Genomic DNA, 15,780 nt, shown 5'->3' with positions numbered 1-15,780 from the left:
TCTGCCACAATGTGCTTTCAGTTGGCAGATGCATTGGCGTTAGCAGTAGTAGCAGCAGCATTGATAATGTCCTAGTTGGCGGTGAAAGATGGTGTCATTTGGGTCACCACATGAATGACGCACCCCTTCACTCTCCCTCTGCTCCCCACCCTACGCTCTCGCCCCTCCCCCCCCCACCTCCTCTTCTCTCCTATTTACTCTCTTCCAGATCCGCCTACTTGGAGGTGTCGGACATCGCAGCTGCATGTTTGTGCCTCTGACGCCAGTCCTACTCATACATTTCGCCGTCGATTTCACCGGTGGTTGTGACATTTCGCTCAACCCGGCTTAAAAGGTGCTGCACTCCACGTTAAACGCGTTTCAGTGTGCCAATTTGTGAGAGGTCTATTGGAATGGTTGGAGTGACTCAGCACCATCTTTCATGTCGGACATCTCGACATGTAACGCCGATGTGATCTGAATCTGATCATGAAAATACCTCAGGATCGTAATGTTTTTTCTTTGCCATCGTGTATAAATAGCTGTACGGCACTGGTAATGGGGAAATGGCGGATGTCTAAATGGATGTTTGGCCTGCATCTGTGATTGGTGGTCTCAGTCCGATTGAGGGATAGCGCCGAGTCACAAACTGCAGGAGTTTTCAGCTGTGCTAAATATAAAGTAGATGAGGTTGTCCTCTAGGGTCGGACTAAATGTCTTGGGGTGTCTTAAATAAGTGGAAAGTGCCTTTTCTTCATTTTAGGCAAGCTCACCGTATGCTTTAAGAGATGGTGCGACTCGTTGGCAAGGCGCCTAGCGTGACAGCCTAAATGCTAAACATGGAGACTGTGTCGTGCCTTAGAGACAGTTTCAAGAACGAAGTATGTTTGTAAAAGGGCTTAGATTTCGTGGCGAGATTGGAACCTGCAACAGCACATGGTTGGAGCGCAATGTACAGTTATTCGACTGTTTTTGTAAATGTAAACTAAGCGTTCCTAAAAGTGGAAAGCAAAATTTCGTAGCTGGTGCCAAGTTGGAGACCGTGATCTATAGTGTTTGAAGCAAAAAGCGACAATTTCTTGTTAATTTTCACAGCCGCGTTTAATTAATCAGTTAATTTTTTACTCGGAGTGAATATAAGAGGTTTAATGAATTTTGGTATCGTCAAATACTAATTTTTAGCGGATTGGGAGCTGCAACATTGTGAATACAGAGGTTAAACGGCAGAAACCTAGAATTCACCAAAAGCACCAACTAATGTCTCCAGAGACATCAATTAGGCACCGAGTTTTTCGTTTTAACCACCTGAAAGCAAAAAACGTACACACCATTTAAAAGCTGATGCAATATCCCACGCTATACGAAATTGGACGTTTATATACATAGTTTGGCACTGTCAACTCTCAAAAAAACGCACCAGTATATCATCTGATTGGGTCATAAAAGGTAAGGCCAGCTATTTAGACATTAAATTGATAGTAATATAAACCCTCTAACATGAGATTTGTGATCCATCGCAACTATCGTCAACGGTTACCCTGAATTTGTCTCTTAACATTCAACCACCAAAGACTACGAATTTTCCTCTGGTATAACACCTGCGCTTGCACCACGGAAATGATTAATTCGACTGCTGCTCAAACAATACAATACATAGTTGTCATCAGATCAAGAATGTTTTACGCCTACTTTGTTTGTGCAAACTCAACCTATCTGGTTGTTCCAAAATTCCTTTTGAACTGAAGATCTAGGCGTCACATATGTCACGCTGGTGGAGGACATGCGAAGTCACCTCTGCAGAGACAAGTCACTTGCACCCAACAGCTTCGGAGCATCATCGACGAATAGCTGAAAGCCACCACAATCCATGACCGTGTCGTCCTTCCTCACTCCTCTACTACGAATTGCTTGAGGGTATCGCTGAGAGCATTAACAATAAGTATACTTATAATACCTAACGCTCTATCATGCTAATCATTACGACAGTGAATGGAGATTGTGCGAAAAAACAGGCAATCATAATAGAGATCATTGGGGATCTTTTGTTCGATATATTTTAGAGAGAATGTTAAATCATTCTAAGCTAGATTTCCTATATTCCTTAAATTGAGGGATTGGGTCTTTCTAATAGTTGATCCAACCTTTAACAATTTTAAAAGTGCGACTAATTGTTTCTTATCATACATAGATTAACTTCTGTGTTCATCTAATGCCGGTAAAAAATGCCTTTAACTTCACCAAAGAGAGGAGGATATGTAATACTTTAAAAGGTTAATACCAGGAAAGTGGCAAATGCATACATTGTAAAGCACTAATGGATGTGTGTCGACCGTTTCCGTCCCACTTTCAACCCGAACTCATCGCATAACAGGTCAGCTACAAAGCTACGGGGGCTTTTTGCAACGTCTATTATGTGGTATTTGGAGAAGGTGTGATATGAAGTAGCAGAACCAACCACCCAAAGGTAAGGTGTGATTCCGGCATTAATCACTCCACATATCACCCATGTAGCAATACAACTGCTACTCAAAAACCAGACAAGGTGATTAGTCTCAGACCAATAGCGTCTAACGTCTATCCTATTGGAATACACGATTTACGGTAACCAGAACACAGGTCACATATTCGTGACGCTCGTAGCGGACAAGTTAATTGAACTGGTATTAAAATATGTGCGAGAGTAAGAATCTCAAATAATGGAGGAAATGGATAATACATAGACCAACTCTACGTTTATATCCTTCTTGCTACTGCTCGTTTGACTGGATATAGGGAAACTTGATAAGGTGCTCATTGAATGCACTTATCATTCGTGAGAAGATTGGTGGAAAAATAGCAGTTTGAATGTATACGTAAAGAGAGGCCTGTAGTTTTACTTCCATGTGATATGCATTTGCTGCTCTGTTTGCACGCCTAGAAAGAGGCAATTCCAGTAACCCCATGGAACACGTCCAGCACATTTCAAAAATCATACTGAGCGCTAATTTCTGAGCTAAAGTGGTTTAGTGATATCAGTGGAAGTTGGGGGCCAGTTGAACCAACCGATGGTTGCATCAAAATGGCAAAAGGAAGGCATTTGGCAATGGAAACACGAAAATGAGGTGTAAATCGAAAACTGTCAACCCACGGTAACCCTATTTCACGCCTGAAATACATCAAAATAGATTACGAAGTAAAACATGGGCAGAATTGACGAAACTTCATTAAATAAGGCAAAATCATCCCATAATGCTACTACCAAAGTGCTGATTGGCAAGTGCAATGAAACAGGGGGGACGGGAGTTCTCAAAACCCGCCCATTAAGCATTAAATTTACTTATTTTTGGTTTCACTTTTGCATAACGCTTCTCAGCGAACGCAGCTGATCTACAAAACCCCCCATGCATCAATAACACAACTGCGATGTTCGCTTGTTTAGAGACATAATGCGAAAATTTTATAAGAGCCCGGGGAATAAACCGTTGATGTTTGGATTGGTAAACACTTCAACGTGATTAACCTCTGCCATTTCCACTACCTATCCATCCGAGCACTTTAAGAACAGCGAAGAAGGGATCTAATTATTACTTTAGCCACATGGAAATTTGAGACTCAGTTCAGGAATGTCATGACTCTAGCCCTTATACAAGCCGACGGAGAAAATTTTGATGATACAAATCAAACAGATCGGACCGGTATGGAGCCCTAACATTTGGGAACAGGGAACCTTCTTTCTACCAACACCTTCGTCATATCATCGCCCCCAAGATGGCTATTTAGCACCCCAGAGACCGTCCAAAAGATCATCAGGTGGCGTACTTACTTCTGCTTCAATCATGCGCATCACTACGGAGCAATTAAATCTATCTAGCTACCATGTCCACACCGAAAATCTGTTATCATTGTCACAATATGTCGAAAATTAGGACACCACAAAGGAAACAGGACAGGATAACCCTACCTGACAACCTGTGCAGGAATAGACGATGGCCAATCGCGATGCGATGCGCTTGACCCCCGAGGGGCTAGTTCGAACCCGTACAAAGACGCGAGCGTAGAAATCTACCGAGAGTGCGAGAAGGGGCTCGATTACCTTGTCATGCCGACTCGCCGCCTGTTGTATCGCGTGTAGCAGCAGTCGCAGACCCTGAAAAGCAGAAAATAGGGAGCACTTCCTCCTAAATTGCATAGGACAAAAGACTGCGCAGTAAGATGATATATGTTTAAATTCATACTTGACTACAGCATTAAATAAAATGTATACTAAAATTTATTAGTAGCATGCCTGCTCATGCTGAGCTGCCATCTTGATGGCAACTCCTCCGTACTTGCCATATGCGGTGCCAGCAGCAGTGCCGCAAAGGACAGCCATGTCAGTACAGGTCACACAGAGCAGACCACCGTCAAAGAGACATTGGACGGCGGCGTCAAGAAATGGACTTGCGGTGCCATACGGGTCAATATCAACAACGTGGAATCTAGGCAAAATCGGAGCACGAAACACTAAGACAATGTAGAAAGGCAGGAATAGATTAGGTTCATAAGTATAGACTAAATATTAATAATACTGCAATTGTCATTGCGTAAACTGATAGGTAGAACCAGTTTGCCAGCCCCTAGATAGAAAATCCTATGGTAGATTGAGGAATGAATAAAGATAATTTTGCAGTAGATGGAAACACGAATTTATGCATTTAATAACATTTCATTTAGTTTAAGAAAGTGTATATAGTGAATAAGTGCTACGCAAGCAGGACATTTCTTTCAAAAAAGCAACATATTCGGTGTACAATAAAAACCGGTAGAGCAAGAATATGATGTCTAGAAGGATCAGTTTTTAATTTTGTTTAATCAAATCCTATGAAGATTTTGGACAAATCGGTTGGCATTTTCGCGGCTTCTACCACCCTCAATTACAAACACCCAAGTACAGAAGGAACTCACTTATTCTTTACAGAGTCATGCATTAACTTAACGGCATCAGCACAGGACGGCATAACAACATCTTCAACAGTGTTAAGCTTGGCGTTTTCACCAATCAGTTTCGTTGCTTCTGGATCGAGATCATTTGCGACTATCTTGCACAAAAGTGGAACCTCTTTTGCAAATCTGACGGAACGGAGGCCAGAGGCGGCTAGAGCCTCAAGTACAGACAACCCGAGATATGACGCGGGTTCCGGACGTCCATTCTCGCCCGCCTTTTTAATGCCTTTATTTATAAACTCCTCAAGATGTATTTTGGCATAGTGTTTCACAACAGCTACTGTGAGGTCACGATTAAATTCTTGAACAGGATTGTAAAAGACTCCTTCAGGTAAATTAATAAGAGCGGAGCCTTCTTTAACTGCCATAATCGTTGAAAAGCCTCCTATGTATCGTTTGCAGAATGTAAAGTGCAAGAAGCGATTATGTGCAATACGAAGCAACAACAACTGTCCCGCAAACATGTGATTGGTAAAAGTGAAGCACCCACCGGTTTATAGGTCAATTAAAACAGCACCGTAATATGTTTGAGTACTCACCTTATACTTAATAAATAAAGGTTTTAACGCCAGTAGTTTACTGTAATTGGCCTTTGTATAGGTCTTTAATGTTTAAAAATGTAGTTTAAGGCATTTACTCTTCGGAAACATTTTGGGTAATTTATCAAATGGTCAAAACTTTGTTACATGAAGATTTGCGATCGAATGAAAGTTTGTGCATTAGCCGAGGTAAAGAATCTACGATCGAACTCGTAACCACTGTAACTTTGCTCTAATGATCACAGTCTTAGGAATACTTCAAAATTTCAAATATTTTTGAGGGTGTGGGTTGAGGCATCCCGAATCTTCGGTTAAGACTTAATAACTCAAAATAGCGTAGGGAAAAACGTGTTAAGAGAAAGCATAAGGAATGAGAGGCTAATTGCATAGCCCAAAAGCCATGCGGAAGAGCAGAGGCACAGCCCCCAGCGACTGGATTGCCTGCGTGGGTAAACGCGAAGTTAAACGAAATGTCGCGTCAAAGCACGAACAGTTTAACTTCATTTTAGAACATATTTCTCAATTTGGAGTTGTGGGCTTTAAGGTGGAGATTCTTCTCTTCCAATGCTTTTCTCCATACCTTCCCTCTGTTCGTCTACCTTGTGTAAAAATAACACTTCGATTCTGTAATTTGTGCTAGCGCATCAGCGCCTTGCTTGTGATTCTACTTGCGACATTAAAATACAATCTTCCAAATAAAGACATTGTTCAAACTTACTGCTGAGACAGCTTTGTGCATCTTTAACGTAAATGACTTTGTTTTACACTTGTATGCTTTTAACACCTATGCCATGCAGAAGTAAATCTTCGTAGTTATTTACGCAAATGTCTTTTCTCGGGTCACAGTTGCTGATGGAATTTCCCAGCGCATTAATCATGACTTGTGTCTTCAGCTGGCCAATTTCCCCACCCTGATGCCTGCTCACGCGCCTGCAGGCATGTCCCGGATTGCAAATTAGTGCCAGCTTTTGCCAGATACTTCAAAGCGTCTTTTCCTTATTAAATTGCACTACACTTAAAAAATTTTAAACACATCGGTGCCTCACATCACTTCTCTGGAATTCCCTAAAATTGGTTTTTTTAAAAACCTACATTATTCTAACGTTTGCAAGGTATGGGGTCGTCGGTGGCTTTGTAGTTCTTTTTGACATCCCCGAAGACAAGAAAAGGCATATTGGTACCGAAAAATACTTATTATCGCCATACAGAAGGGCCGGTGGGTGAGGACCATGGGAACTATGGAGGCACAAGCCACGGAGTCCGCGTAGTTAAATGAACAATTTAAAAGGTGTCCACTCGGCTGCGATTGTCACCCTTAACTATCACCTTTTTTACTTAAAAATTAATTTGTGATTAGTTAGTGGTTTATTACCCTTTCAGCACGTTTGACTGGTGGATGCCTGTACGCTTTCGAGTTGTAGATTTTTATGGCGATTTTACCACTACAACAGCTGAATTGCTGAGGAAGCCGAGCGTAGTCTCTAAATTTTTCTCCTCAACATCGTGCGTCTCATTAGCAATGTTTTGCCACATCCCCTGTCAACGCAATCTAGGAAGTGGAAATTTTCCGCATTAATCTTTCTGAGATATCAATGAATAATACGGTATAACTGACAGATCCACAAGTGATTCCATCCCCATGTTTTAAAGTAAAAAATCAGTCAAGGAGATTTCCGACTCGCATTTGCTTGGAGTCAAGTAGATACAAAGGGTGGGAAAGTGCGTACTTGCTCCAACGTGCGATCTCAGTCGGGTCAATGACCAATGCACCGAGTGTCCCGACCCGATGACTCACGTCCACAAACAAGCAACGCCCCTCCCGTACCCTATTGAGGGGAAAACCCCCTGCTTTTTTAATGTAACTCCAACCAGGCACTAGACCGAGAACGATGTCACCGCCACCAGAGGGGCCGGAGCTCAAACCGAAATGCCACCACATAAATCACCCGTCGTCTACCCTACTGTACCGCCGAATTCCCCAACCAGCTGCAGCTCGAGGCGGGCTTAGCCTCACCCGAGCAGACAGCGCCCCCACGTTCCGAGATCTGCCAATGCCATCAATAAACCGAGAACGACTCGCCCTGCGATGACCAGGAGTAACAACGTCTTGACCAAAAAGTAGTCACATTCCCCCTCAAAACTTAGTAAACATCCCATGCGAAAGTGTTTGCTAACAGGACAATTCTCACAACTCACGGATGAGCAGCAATGGCATCCTGTACCCACGGCACAAAGACAAAAGTGCAAACTACACAGCAACGATAATATTTATGATTGTCGTGACTGAAATAATTTAAAAATTCATTCCGTAATTTATTCAGCACCCTCGGTATTCTCAGTCTCCTCGGGATCGGAGGTCCAAAGCTAAAGCAAAGGTAGACAGAGAAAAAAATCGGGCTCTTACTGCAAGGTTATCGCGAAGGAGCTGCATGATAAGAGTACTGTCCTTGTACGAATCGTCGTTGGCACTGTCAACATCGCTGACAGCATCATCAAAAGCCTTCTTAGCAAGTTGGCACGCTCTGTCAGGACTATTCATGATTTCATAATAAAAGACGGAATAGTTCAAAGCAAGACCAAGACGAATTGGATGCGTGCAACTAAGCTTCTCGTTTGCAATCTCAGTGGCCTCTTCATAAGCCTTAAGAGAGGCCTCCACGACCTGCTTGTGGTCCTCGCCTTTGGCGTTTTCTGCTTTATATCGATAGTAGTCCCCCATCATCTTCTTGTAGAAGACCTTCCCCTCGGCATTGGAACATGAAGGATATAGCCTCTCCTCAATGAGTTGCTAAAAATATCACAAATATCGAGAAATACCAAGACATCCGAGCAGATGGCATTAAGTTCTTTCTGAAGAATATCTAAATACTCCCTCGTAAGAGCCTGTTTTTCAGGATCCTGAGTTCGAGCCAGCCGACTTGACAGCACTCGATAAGAGTTGCGTCGAGACCCAACAACATTTTTAAATGCAACGGAAAGGAGATTTCGTTCCTCATTGTTTAATTCCTTGTCAAACCTCGTCACTTCCTTCATACAAACAGCCATGTCATCGAACCGTTCAGCCTGCTCAAGACATTTTGCCGTATTAACATACGAATCACGATCCTTCAGGGGCAAATCCTTAAGCCACTCAGTGGACAGAAGCTCAGCCATAACGCAAAGAGGTACAGCACGCTACTTGAAAAAGCGCCAAGCTCCCAGTTTTAAATGCTAACCTTAAACCACAGTTAAATTCAAGAAACAAACTTATGTAATATTTTAGTAAACTTTTAATTTATTTGAAGAAATGGACTTTTATGTCAACAAAAATTACTCATTAAATATTTGCCAAATTCTAATTTTGTTTAGTAGAGCAAAGTTGATCATGAATTATAAGGACGCAAGGAGTTATGATCAACGTTCAATTTACTTAAAGAAATATGGCCTTGTAATTCTTTCATAGTTTATGCAAACAATGGCGTATTTTTACTAAAACTTTAAAACGCTAAAAAAAAAAAGTAAAGTAAATAAATAAAGTAAATATTAAATAAATAAAATAAATAAATAAAAGTAAATATTAGTTTGTACAAATATTTATTTGTTATATATTTCATTGAGTGCATGACATTACTACCCTTATTATTATCTCGTTAGTGATGCGTTACCACTTTGTTTGTGAAAAGTCACCAGAATATAATTTTGACACTTTTGTTTGCGGTCGTAACCGATTCTCATTTGCAGCGTCCCGGGACTCCCTGAAGACGAAAGAAGACACAATACTCGGGCAGAATACATATTCAGCGCAGCGAAGGTGTCTGGGCTATTGGCATGGCCCAAAAGGCCAGCCCACCCAGCGAGGTACAAGGGGGCTAAATCGAAGTACAAAAGTGGCGCCTCACCAGAACCAAGGGATAAACCACTATCGTATTACATAGCCTCCCTCCTCTTTTGAGCGTCGTCCCCGGCGCTTCCGCAGGTCAACCTCCCGCGTCAGCCATTACAACGTAGTCGGTGCAGTAAAGAAACACCCAGGAGCCGACCGTGCCATTCACCAAATTAGCGCGCAACTGAGGGGGTACTTGACCTCAACGTCACTGATCCCTCTTGGCGGCTTGACTGGATCTGGGGTTTCGTCCGGTTTAGGGATTTCATTCAGGACGGGGAACTGCGCCGGCCATCATGCGTGTCCATAGATAGATGCAGGAACACTGGCCTAAAAGCAGATTTGAGTAAGGAAGTACAAGATTTAAAACATGTCCATGGGGGACGGTAAGGAAAGTCTGTAAGAAAATTTCCAGATGGTTTACGGCTAGTGTCGCTTCAGTTGTTAATAGCTTTTCTGCAGAACACGGGACTGGGAGAGATGCCGGAGGTAGACGTCAACATCAACCCTTCTGTTAGGAGTCATCACCATTCTCCCATCCGTAGCATATGTACTTCTTCCGTCCCACTAAGGCTTATCACGCAGAAGTGGAAAATCAGGATACATGTACTTTAAGATCGGGTTGGCTTTCCGCTGCCAACAGTGTAGCGTCCCAAGACTCCCTGAAGACAAAAGAAGACAGAGTACTAGGGCAGAATATATGTATTCAGCACAGAGAAGGTGTCTGGGCTATTGGCATGGCCCAAAAGGCCAGCCCACCCAGCGAGGTACAAGGGGGCTAATTCGAAGTACAAAAGTGGAGCCTCACCAGAACCGAGGGATAAACCACTATCGTATTACACATTCGTAGCATTCGCGATTCGCTATGGTCTATCACCCAGCAGCAGAAGCAAGGACAGATATCCTTTGAGATCGCATTCGCTTTCCGTTGCCAATAATGCAGCGTTCCAAGACTCCCCTAAAGGTAAAAGAAGAAGTGATATGCAGTCCGAACATACATATTCAGCACAGAGAAGGTATTTGGGCTACTGGCTTGGCCCAAAGGCCAGCCCACTCGGTGAGGTACAACGGCCAACTTAAAATGGCTCTTCGCCAAAACCGAGAGTTAGACAACTAATGTATTACACCACTGCATGTTGAACCTATGTATTCTGCCCAAACAATGTGTCTCCTTTTGTCTTCAAGGAGGCCTTGGAAAGCTGCAATTATAGTGTGGGGTCAGTCAGTAGTAGAATGGACGTTTACATTTGGCAACTACCCCAGTCTAGTGTTCTGCAGGAAACTACTTAGCAACTGCAGTGACACTGACCGTAAACCATCTGGAATAGCTTCGTTGCTGAGTTCCCCTACCGTACCCGCATAAAGCTATTAATAAAGTAAATCTGCGGTACCTCCTTACTTCTCAATTAATTGGATAGAGCCTAGATAGATATGACTGGGCTGCACTGAAGTGAGAACAACGCGAAAGGCAGAACAGACGCAAACCCCTTCCCCCACGGACCTGTGTTAAATCCCGGCCTTCCTTGTACAAATCTGCTTTCAGGTCAGTGTTCTTACCTCTATGGGCACGTTCTTGATTCCATTTCTCTAACCAGACAAAACTTCAGATCCAGATGAACTACTAAGAGAGATCAGCGACATTGTGGTCAAGTGTCTCTTTAGTTGCACAGAAATTTGTTGGCTGGTACGACCGGCCCTTGGGGTGTTTCCTTACAGCACCGACTACGTAGTGATCGCTGAAGCAAGAGGGTGAACGAGGGGAGCTCCGGGGACAAGACTAAAAAGGGAAGAAGGACTAGTTGCTCATTTAACGGTCAATTTTGGTAAAAGGCTACTTTGTCTTGGCTATTGAACCTTTCCTGGTGGGCTGAGCTTTGGGACATGCCGAGTATACATATTCTGCCCGAGTATCATTTATTCTTTTGTACTCAGGGAAAATTTAGAGGCGCTACAGTAGAGCCTGTTTTCCTGAGAGTTGAGCGTCAGATTACTGTGTAATGATACATCTAAACTTGCAAAGATGTGGTACTTCTCAGCTACAACAACTTAGCCTAAATTCATGTACAAACGTACATGTTTGAAAATACTTTACAAAGGAGTAAAATTTGCCTGGTTTTAGCATACACATATGGATTTGTTCAATCACTCCAATCGATTCCCTACTCTTGCTGATTTAAATGCCTTCAGTGCTATCATTGGCATTTGGTAACTGGACATTGTGCATAAATACGCAGGACCTTTGGTCCCCGAATCGTACACTCCTTCGTGTTTACACAGCTATCCACTCATGTGGCCACACTCAACCCTGCCTACGTAAACGAAACAAAAATGTACACAGACAATCAAAACACCGTAATAAGAAATTGAAAAAAAGGATTCTCGGCGCATCTCCGTTGGCAGCGGTCGGCAAACCTTATTCAGAGCAAAGAATCCTAATCTACAGCACTCATTTTAAGGGTTAACAATGCATTAAGAGGGCGATTGCTGTGGGTAGTTTATTTAACAATAACTTTCAACACACGCGTTAGGATGACACCTACTTTTACCAGGTATCATAATCGCGCATTCAGTGTGAAGGCCACTGGCAAGTGAGACTTCTACAGGCCTAATCCCTATTAGAAACCCCTTTGTCTGCATGTTTGGCAACTTCCACATAACTAAACGAAATCAGTCTTGTGTTTGCAAGAGCAACTTAGATGAAAAGGGACAATCATAGCGCATAAAATAATTGAAGCTACACCAAATCTAGTATTTTGCTAGTATATGCGAATTTTTTAGCTAAAACTTTAAATTTAAAGTTAGAGAACCACATTTTACAGCAAAAACATGGTGCAATTCCTTGCTCACAATCATTTGCTTTCTTGAATAAGGTGTCCAATTTAGTACATTTTTCTGTTTTTATGACCGTCAAATTTTAACGCGGGAGCGTACTTTAAGATTGTAAAATGCTTTTCCTTTTGGTTCATACTTTGGTGTTCAATCCTTTCAGTGTTTAAATCTTCTAATAAGTCTCCGTTGTGATGATAGGCAGCTCCCGTTATTTTAGTTTTATTCATTACACGACACGCTTCTCTGCGCATCAGGACCGATAATGTTGCAATCATGTGGTTTTCATTGACGTTGGTGTGAGACGTTGGTACTTTTTTTACAAATTTAAGGTGCGATTTGGAAATAATGCGGCAAATATTACCGCATTTTTAGGGTTATTCAATGAGTAACAATTTACATGAATTTCAAAATCACGACAGCAGCTTTTATGGAGATGCCATTGAAGAGCCTTGCACTGAAGAAAAGCTAAAAGGGTATTTTGCCAGTGGATTAGCCACTCCATATTTCTTTCTGTGGCAGCCCTAATTTTAAATTTTCCTTTGTTGAATAATTGGGATTGGTTAAGTATGATCATTTACTATCTTTTTTATCAGCATCGTAAGTGATTTAATTCCTTTTAAAATCCATAGAAGAATTTATAACGGTGCTTATGTATGCTAGGGGATTTTTGTTTGTTAGAGCTATAATGCAAATAATTTATTTTTTATGTATAATAAAGGCGCAATCTGATTTTTTTGGCGTAAAACTTTTTAAGGTGCCTTTTTGCCTTTCTTTAAACAAATTCTACTGTTGTATTTGTTGTTTTTTGTAAGAGTACTAGTCCGAGTCTATTTTAGGAAGCGGCCCTCCTCATATTTTGAATATGTTAAGACGGAACAGGGGGATCACCAAACAACAGACCTTGGTGATGATTTGGTAGAAGAATCGTTGAATGAATCCAAATCAACACCGAATAATTTGCGGTCTTCTTCGTCCTCAAATATTCCTGATATTAATTCTACAGTTGAGAAGGAAGAAGATGAATCCACAGTTGTTGCCTCGATAACGTCGAAAATCGAAGAACGTATGATTTAGCAAACCCCAATTTCTTTATACGTAATCCCTCTTTAAAATTTAAACTTAATATTTGAACAAATTGTTTGCATGTTTTTTGCGAATAATTCTTTCTTGCACCTATAATAGAACGTAGTCTTTATATCTTATTGATTCTGAATGAGTAGCAAGTTTCCTACATGAGGACCTTCGAAATCTGCTTTGCTTCAGCTAAATAATTTCTGTTTCCTTAGATTTCATTTAGTATAAAAGGGTAAATCTATTTACACCTGGAACTGATCACCAGAAAAATTTCTTATAAGTGCTGTGATCAAGATAGCCTACAAAGACCGATGTGTTGTTTCTTCTTAGTTGATGATAACTCGAAAGCTTCCCTGGATCCTCCTGCGTCTGCAGCATCAAACGCTTGGTCAGAAGAGTCACTGGTAACAAAGTCTGATCATAAGAAGGCTATTCTACAGAAACAAAAGTCATCCGCACCACGGTCTACCCCCTCAGACCCCACCACATGGAATCTTCAGGTTTGGCGAACCTCTCGGACTAAGGGGATTGGTGCAGGGGGCACCTCTATAAGTGTATCAAGACATCGCTACTCCACTACTTCCTCTACTTTCTGCAGATCCCCATCCCCATCCACCTCTGGTAGTTGTCTCCACTACAATAGCAACACTGGCAGAACTGGTAGTTGCGTGGAATCGGAGCTGAGCGTAGCAGAACTGGCAGAAGCGCTGCGCCAACTGTCCCGGGATGCTCGTTTCCGCAGCATTCGGCCTCTATGGCGTGACCCCAACTCGCGACTCCTGCCTAGTGACGAGACGGCTTCAGTAGAAGCAATGCTACGAGAGTATAATCACCTCCTCCTCGCAGCTGCCACCAACGCCAACACATCCTCCTCATCTACCCCTCAATTAGCCGTTCGTCGACCCTACCACTCAACCCTCAATCGTTGGCGACAACAGGAACGTATTCAAATGGAAAACTTTGTGCGAACTTCCATTTCATTCTATCAGACTTGATGAAAACTATTGTCATTTTGGTTTTCAAAAGTGGTGAAGATCTATCTAGCACTTGGAATTGTGAGGACTTCAAAATTTTTCCTCCATTTTCCATGTCAATGTGTATGATGTGAATTTAAGTAACTGGATTTTTGAGTTGACATTTTATGTAAAATTGGGTTTAGGAGTGTATCTATAGGGGTCTGTCTTAACAATGGAAGGAAATTCACATGCACTGATGTAAATTGTAAAATCCAGTGGATGTGAAATTCTCAGTTACTTGACAAGGTGTTACATTACTAGCGCGGAAATCGCAGAGCCGCGTCAGAGAACCAATTGAGACTAACTCCTAGTTTTCTCTTCTACCATAGATTTTGGCTAATCGTCTGCGCAACATTCGGCCTAGCCCAGAAACCTCAAGGGAGGTGCTTTTAAAGCACTACAAGGAATACTTCATTACTCCCGTCACTGCGCAGAGCCTTACCAAAGGGTCTGCTCTAGATTTGGACGCTTCGTTGCCTAGGAGTCGCCCTCGATGCTCCTCGGCCCGCTCCGTCCAACTGGGTCCGCCAAGACCCTTAAAGCGCCTTACTGGCTTTGGCTCTGCACACACTACTCCGGCGCCCTCCCGCACCTCCGTCTGTGGCTGTGCTCCCGCCTCTGGAGGCTCCGTCATAGAGACACCACGCTCTCGCGAGGTCCTTGACAGCCTTAACTCCGTGCGTCGGGCGATCCACGAGCAGCGCGTTAAAGGCAAACTCTAAGAAGAAGCAACCACAGATTATCATTTTATGTTTACTCATTCTCACTCATTGAGCTTGCTCACACCCACCCAAGCAGTTTCTGCGCGTCGCATGTGCATGCGGACCTGTGGGCTTGAGAGAAAGTGGCGTTGAAGAATGGAACGCACTCAAACCCTTCTCTCTTTGCGCCTTCGGGGACAGCGGGGAATCGGTATCAGTGGGTCACTTAATGATAGGGCATCATGAGTGTGAAATAACTCGTTGTTGAGGGTTATTAAATCGTTTACAGTACAATCTGTGGTCCCATTTACTACAATTTCCCTTTGTATCGAAAACCGAATGAAATCGGGACTTGTCGAACTACATCACTAAGGCATTGAGTCTGATGTCGTAATGGCAAGAAAGATTAATTCAGCCATGGCTTTCCTTTGACGTGCTTGCAACGTTAAGTCTAACATTAGCTTCTCCAGATATTTCCTCATGCTTTCAAAATCAAAATCGCACGGGTGTCTGTACCTTCCAATAACTCTCAATGGTTAGCTGAAGTATAGAAGAAACTCAACACCCGACTGTGTATTTTTCTTCAAAAGTATGGTAAAAAGTGAAGCAAGCATCACACATGACTCAGCTTCTGCGTGTTCACTGTCAGCGTCACTCATATGTGACGTCCAGGTTTTCTTGCCTGAGGCGTCACATATATGTGACATGGGTGCAATTTCAGTCTGTGCTGACTGATTGTATCAGATCAAGTATCTCAAATTTATTGGTTGAGTATGATGCAGCAAAATGGGGTAAAATCATACTATTGGTTCGAGGAT

General features: G+C 42.5%; 3 protein-coding genes across 3 annotated transcripts; 1 reads left to right on the top strand and 2 right to left on the bottom strand. All coding sequences in view use genetic code 11, as the record gives it.

Annotated features, from left to right (window-relative positions):
- Positions 1-1,767: 1,767 nt before the first annotated feature.
- EGR_03191 (N(2),N(2)-dimethylguanosine tRNA methyltransferase) lies at positions 1,768-5,309 on the bottom strand (the record flags this gene model as incomplete). The annotated part of the gene is made up of 4 exons (XM_024492440.1): positions 1,768-1,899; positions 3,920-4,105; positions 4,277-4,436; positions 4,903-5,309. 4 exons carry the CDS (start codon positions 5,307-5,309, stop codon positions 1,768-1,770), a joined length of 885 nt encoding a protein of 294 aa, XP_024353114.1.
- A 2,484-nt stretch (positions 5,310-7,793) lies between these two features.
- EGR_03190 (14-3-3 protein zeta) lies at positions 7,794-8,633 on the bottom strand (the record flags this gene model as incomplete). Its single annotated transcript, XM_024492439.1, has 3 exons — positions 7,794-7,844; positions 7,885-8,268; positions 8,298-8,633. The coding sequence occupies 3 exons, from the start codon at positions 8,631-8,633 to the stop codon at positions 7,794-7,796; spliced, it is 771 nt and encodes a 256-aa protein (XP_024353113.1).
- A 654-nt stretch (positions 8,634-9,287) lies between these two features.
- Positions 9,288-14,983, top strand: EGR_03189 (prokaryotic DNA topoisomerase; the record flags this gene model as incomplete). The annotated part of the gene is made up of 5 exons (XM_024492438.1): positions 9,288-9,317; positions 9,395-9,534; positions 13,008-13,234; positions 13,576-14,207; positions 14,591-14,983. 5 exons carry the CDS (start codon positions 9,288-9,290, stop codon positions 14,981-14,983), a joined length of 1,422 nt encoding a protein of 473 aa, XP_024353112.1.
- Between the last annotated feature and the right edge of the window lie 797 nt (positions 14,984-15,780).

Source organism: Echinococcus granulosus (assembly GCF_000524195.1).
Source record: "Echinococcus granulosus chromosome Unknown EG_S00016, whole genome shotgun sequence".
NCBI lineage: Eukaryota > Metazoa > Platyhelminthes > Cestoda > Cyclophyllidea > Taeniidae > Echinococcus > Echinococcus granulosus.
This window is presented reverse-complemented; position numbering and strand designations above follow the sequence as displayed.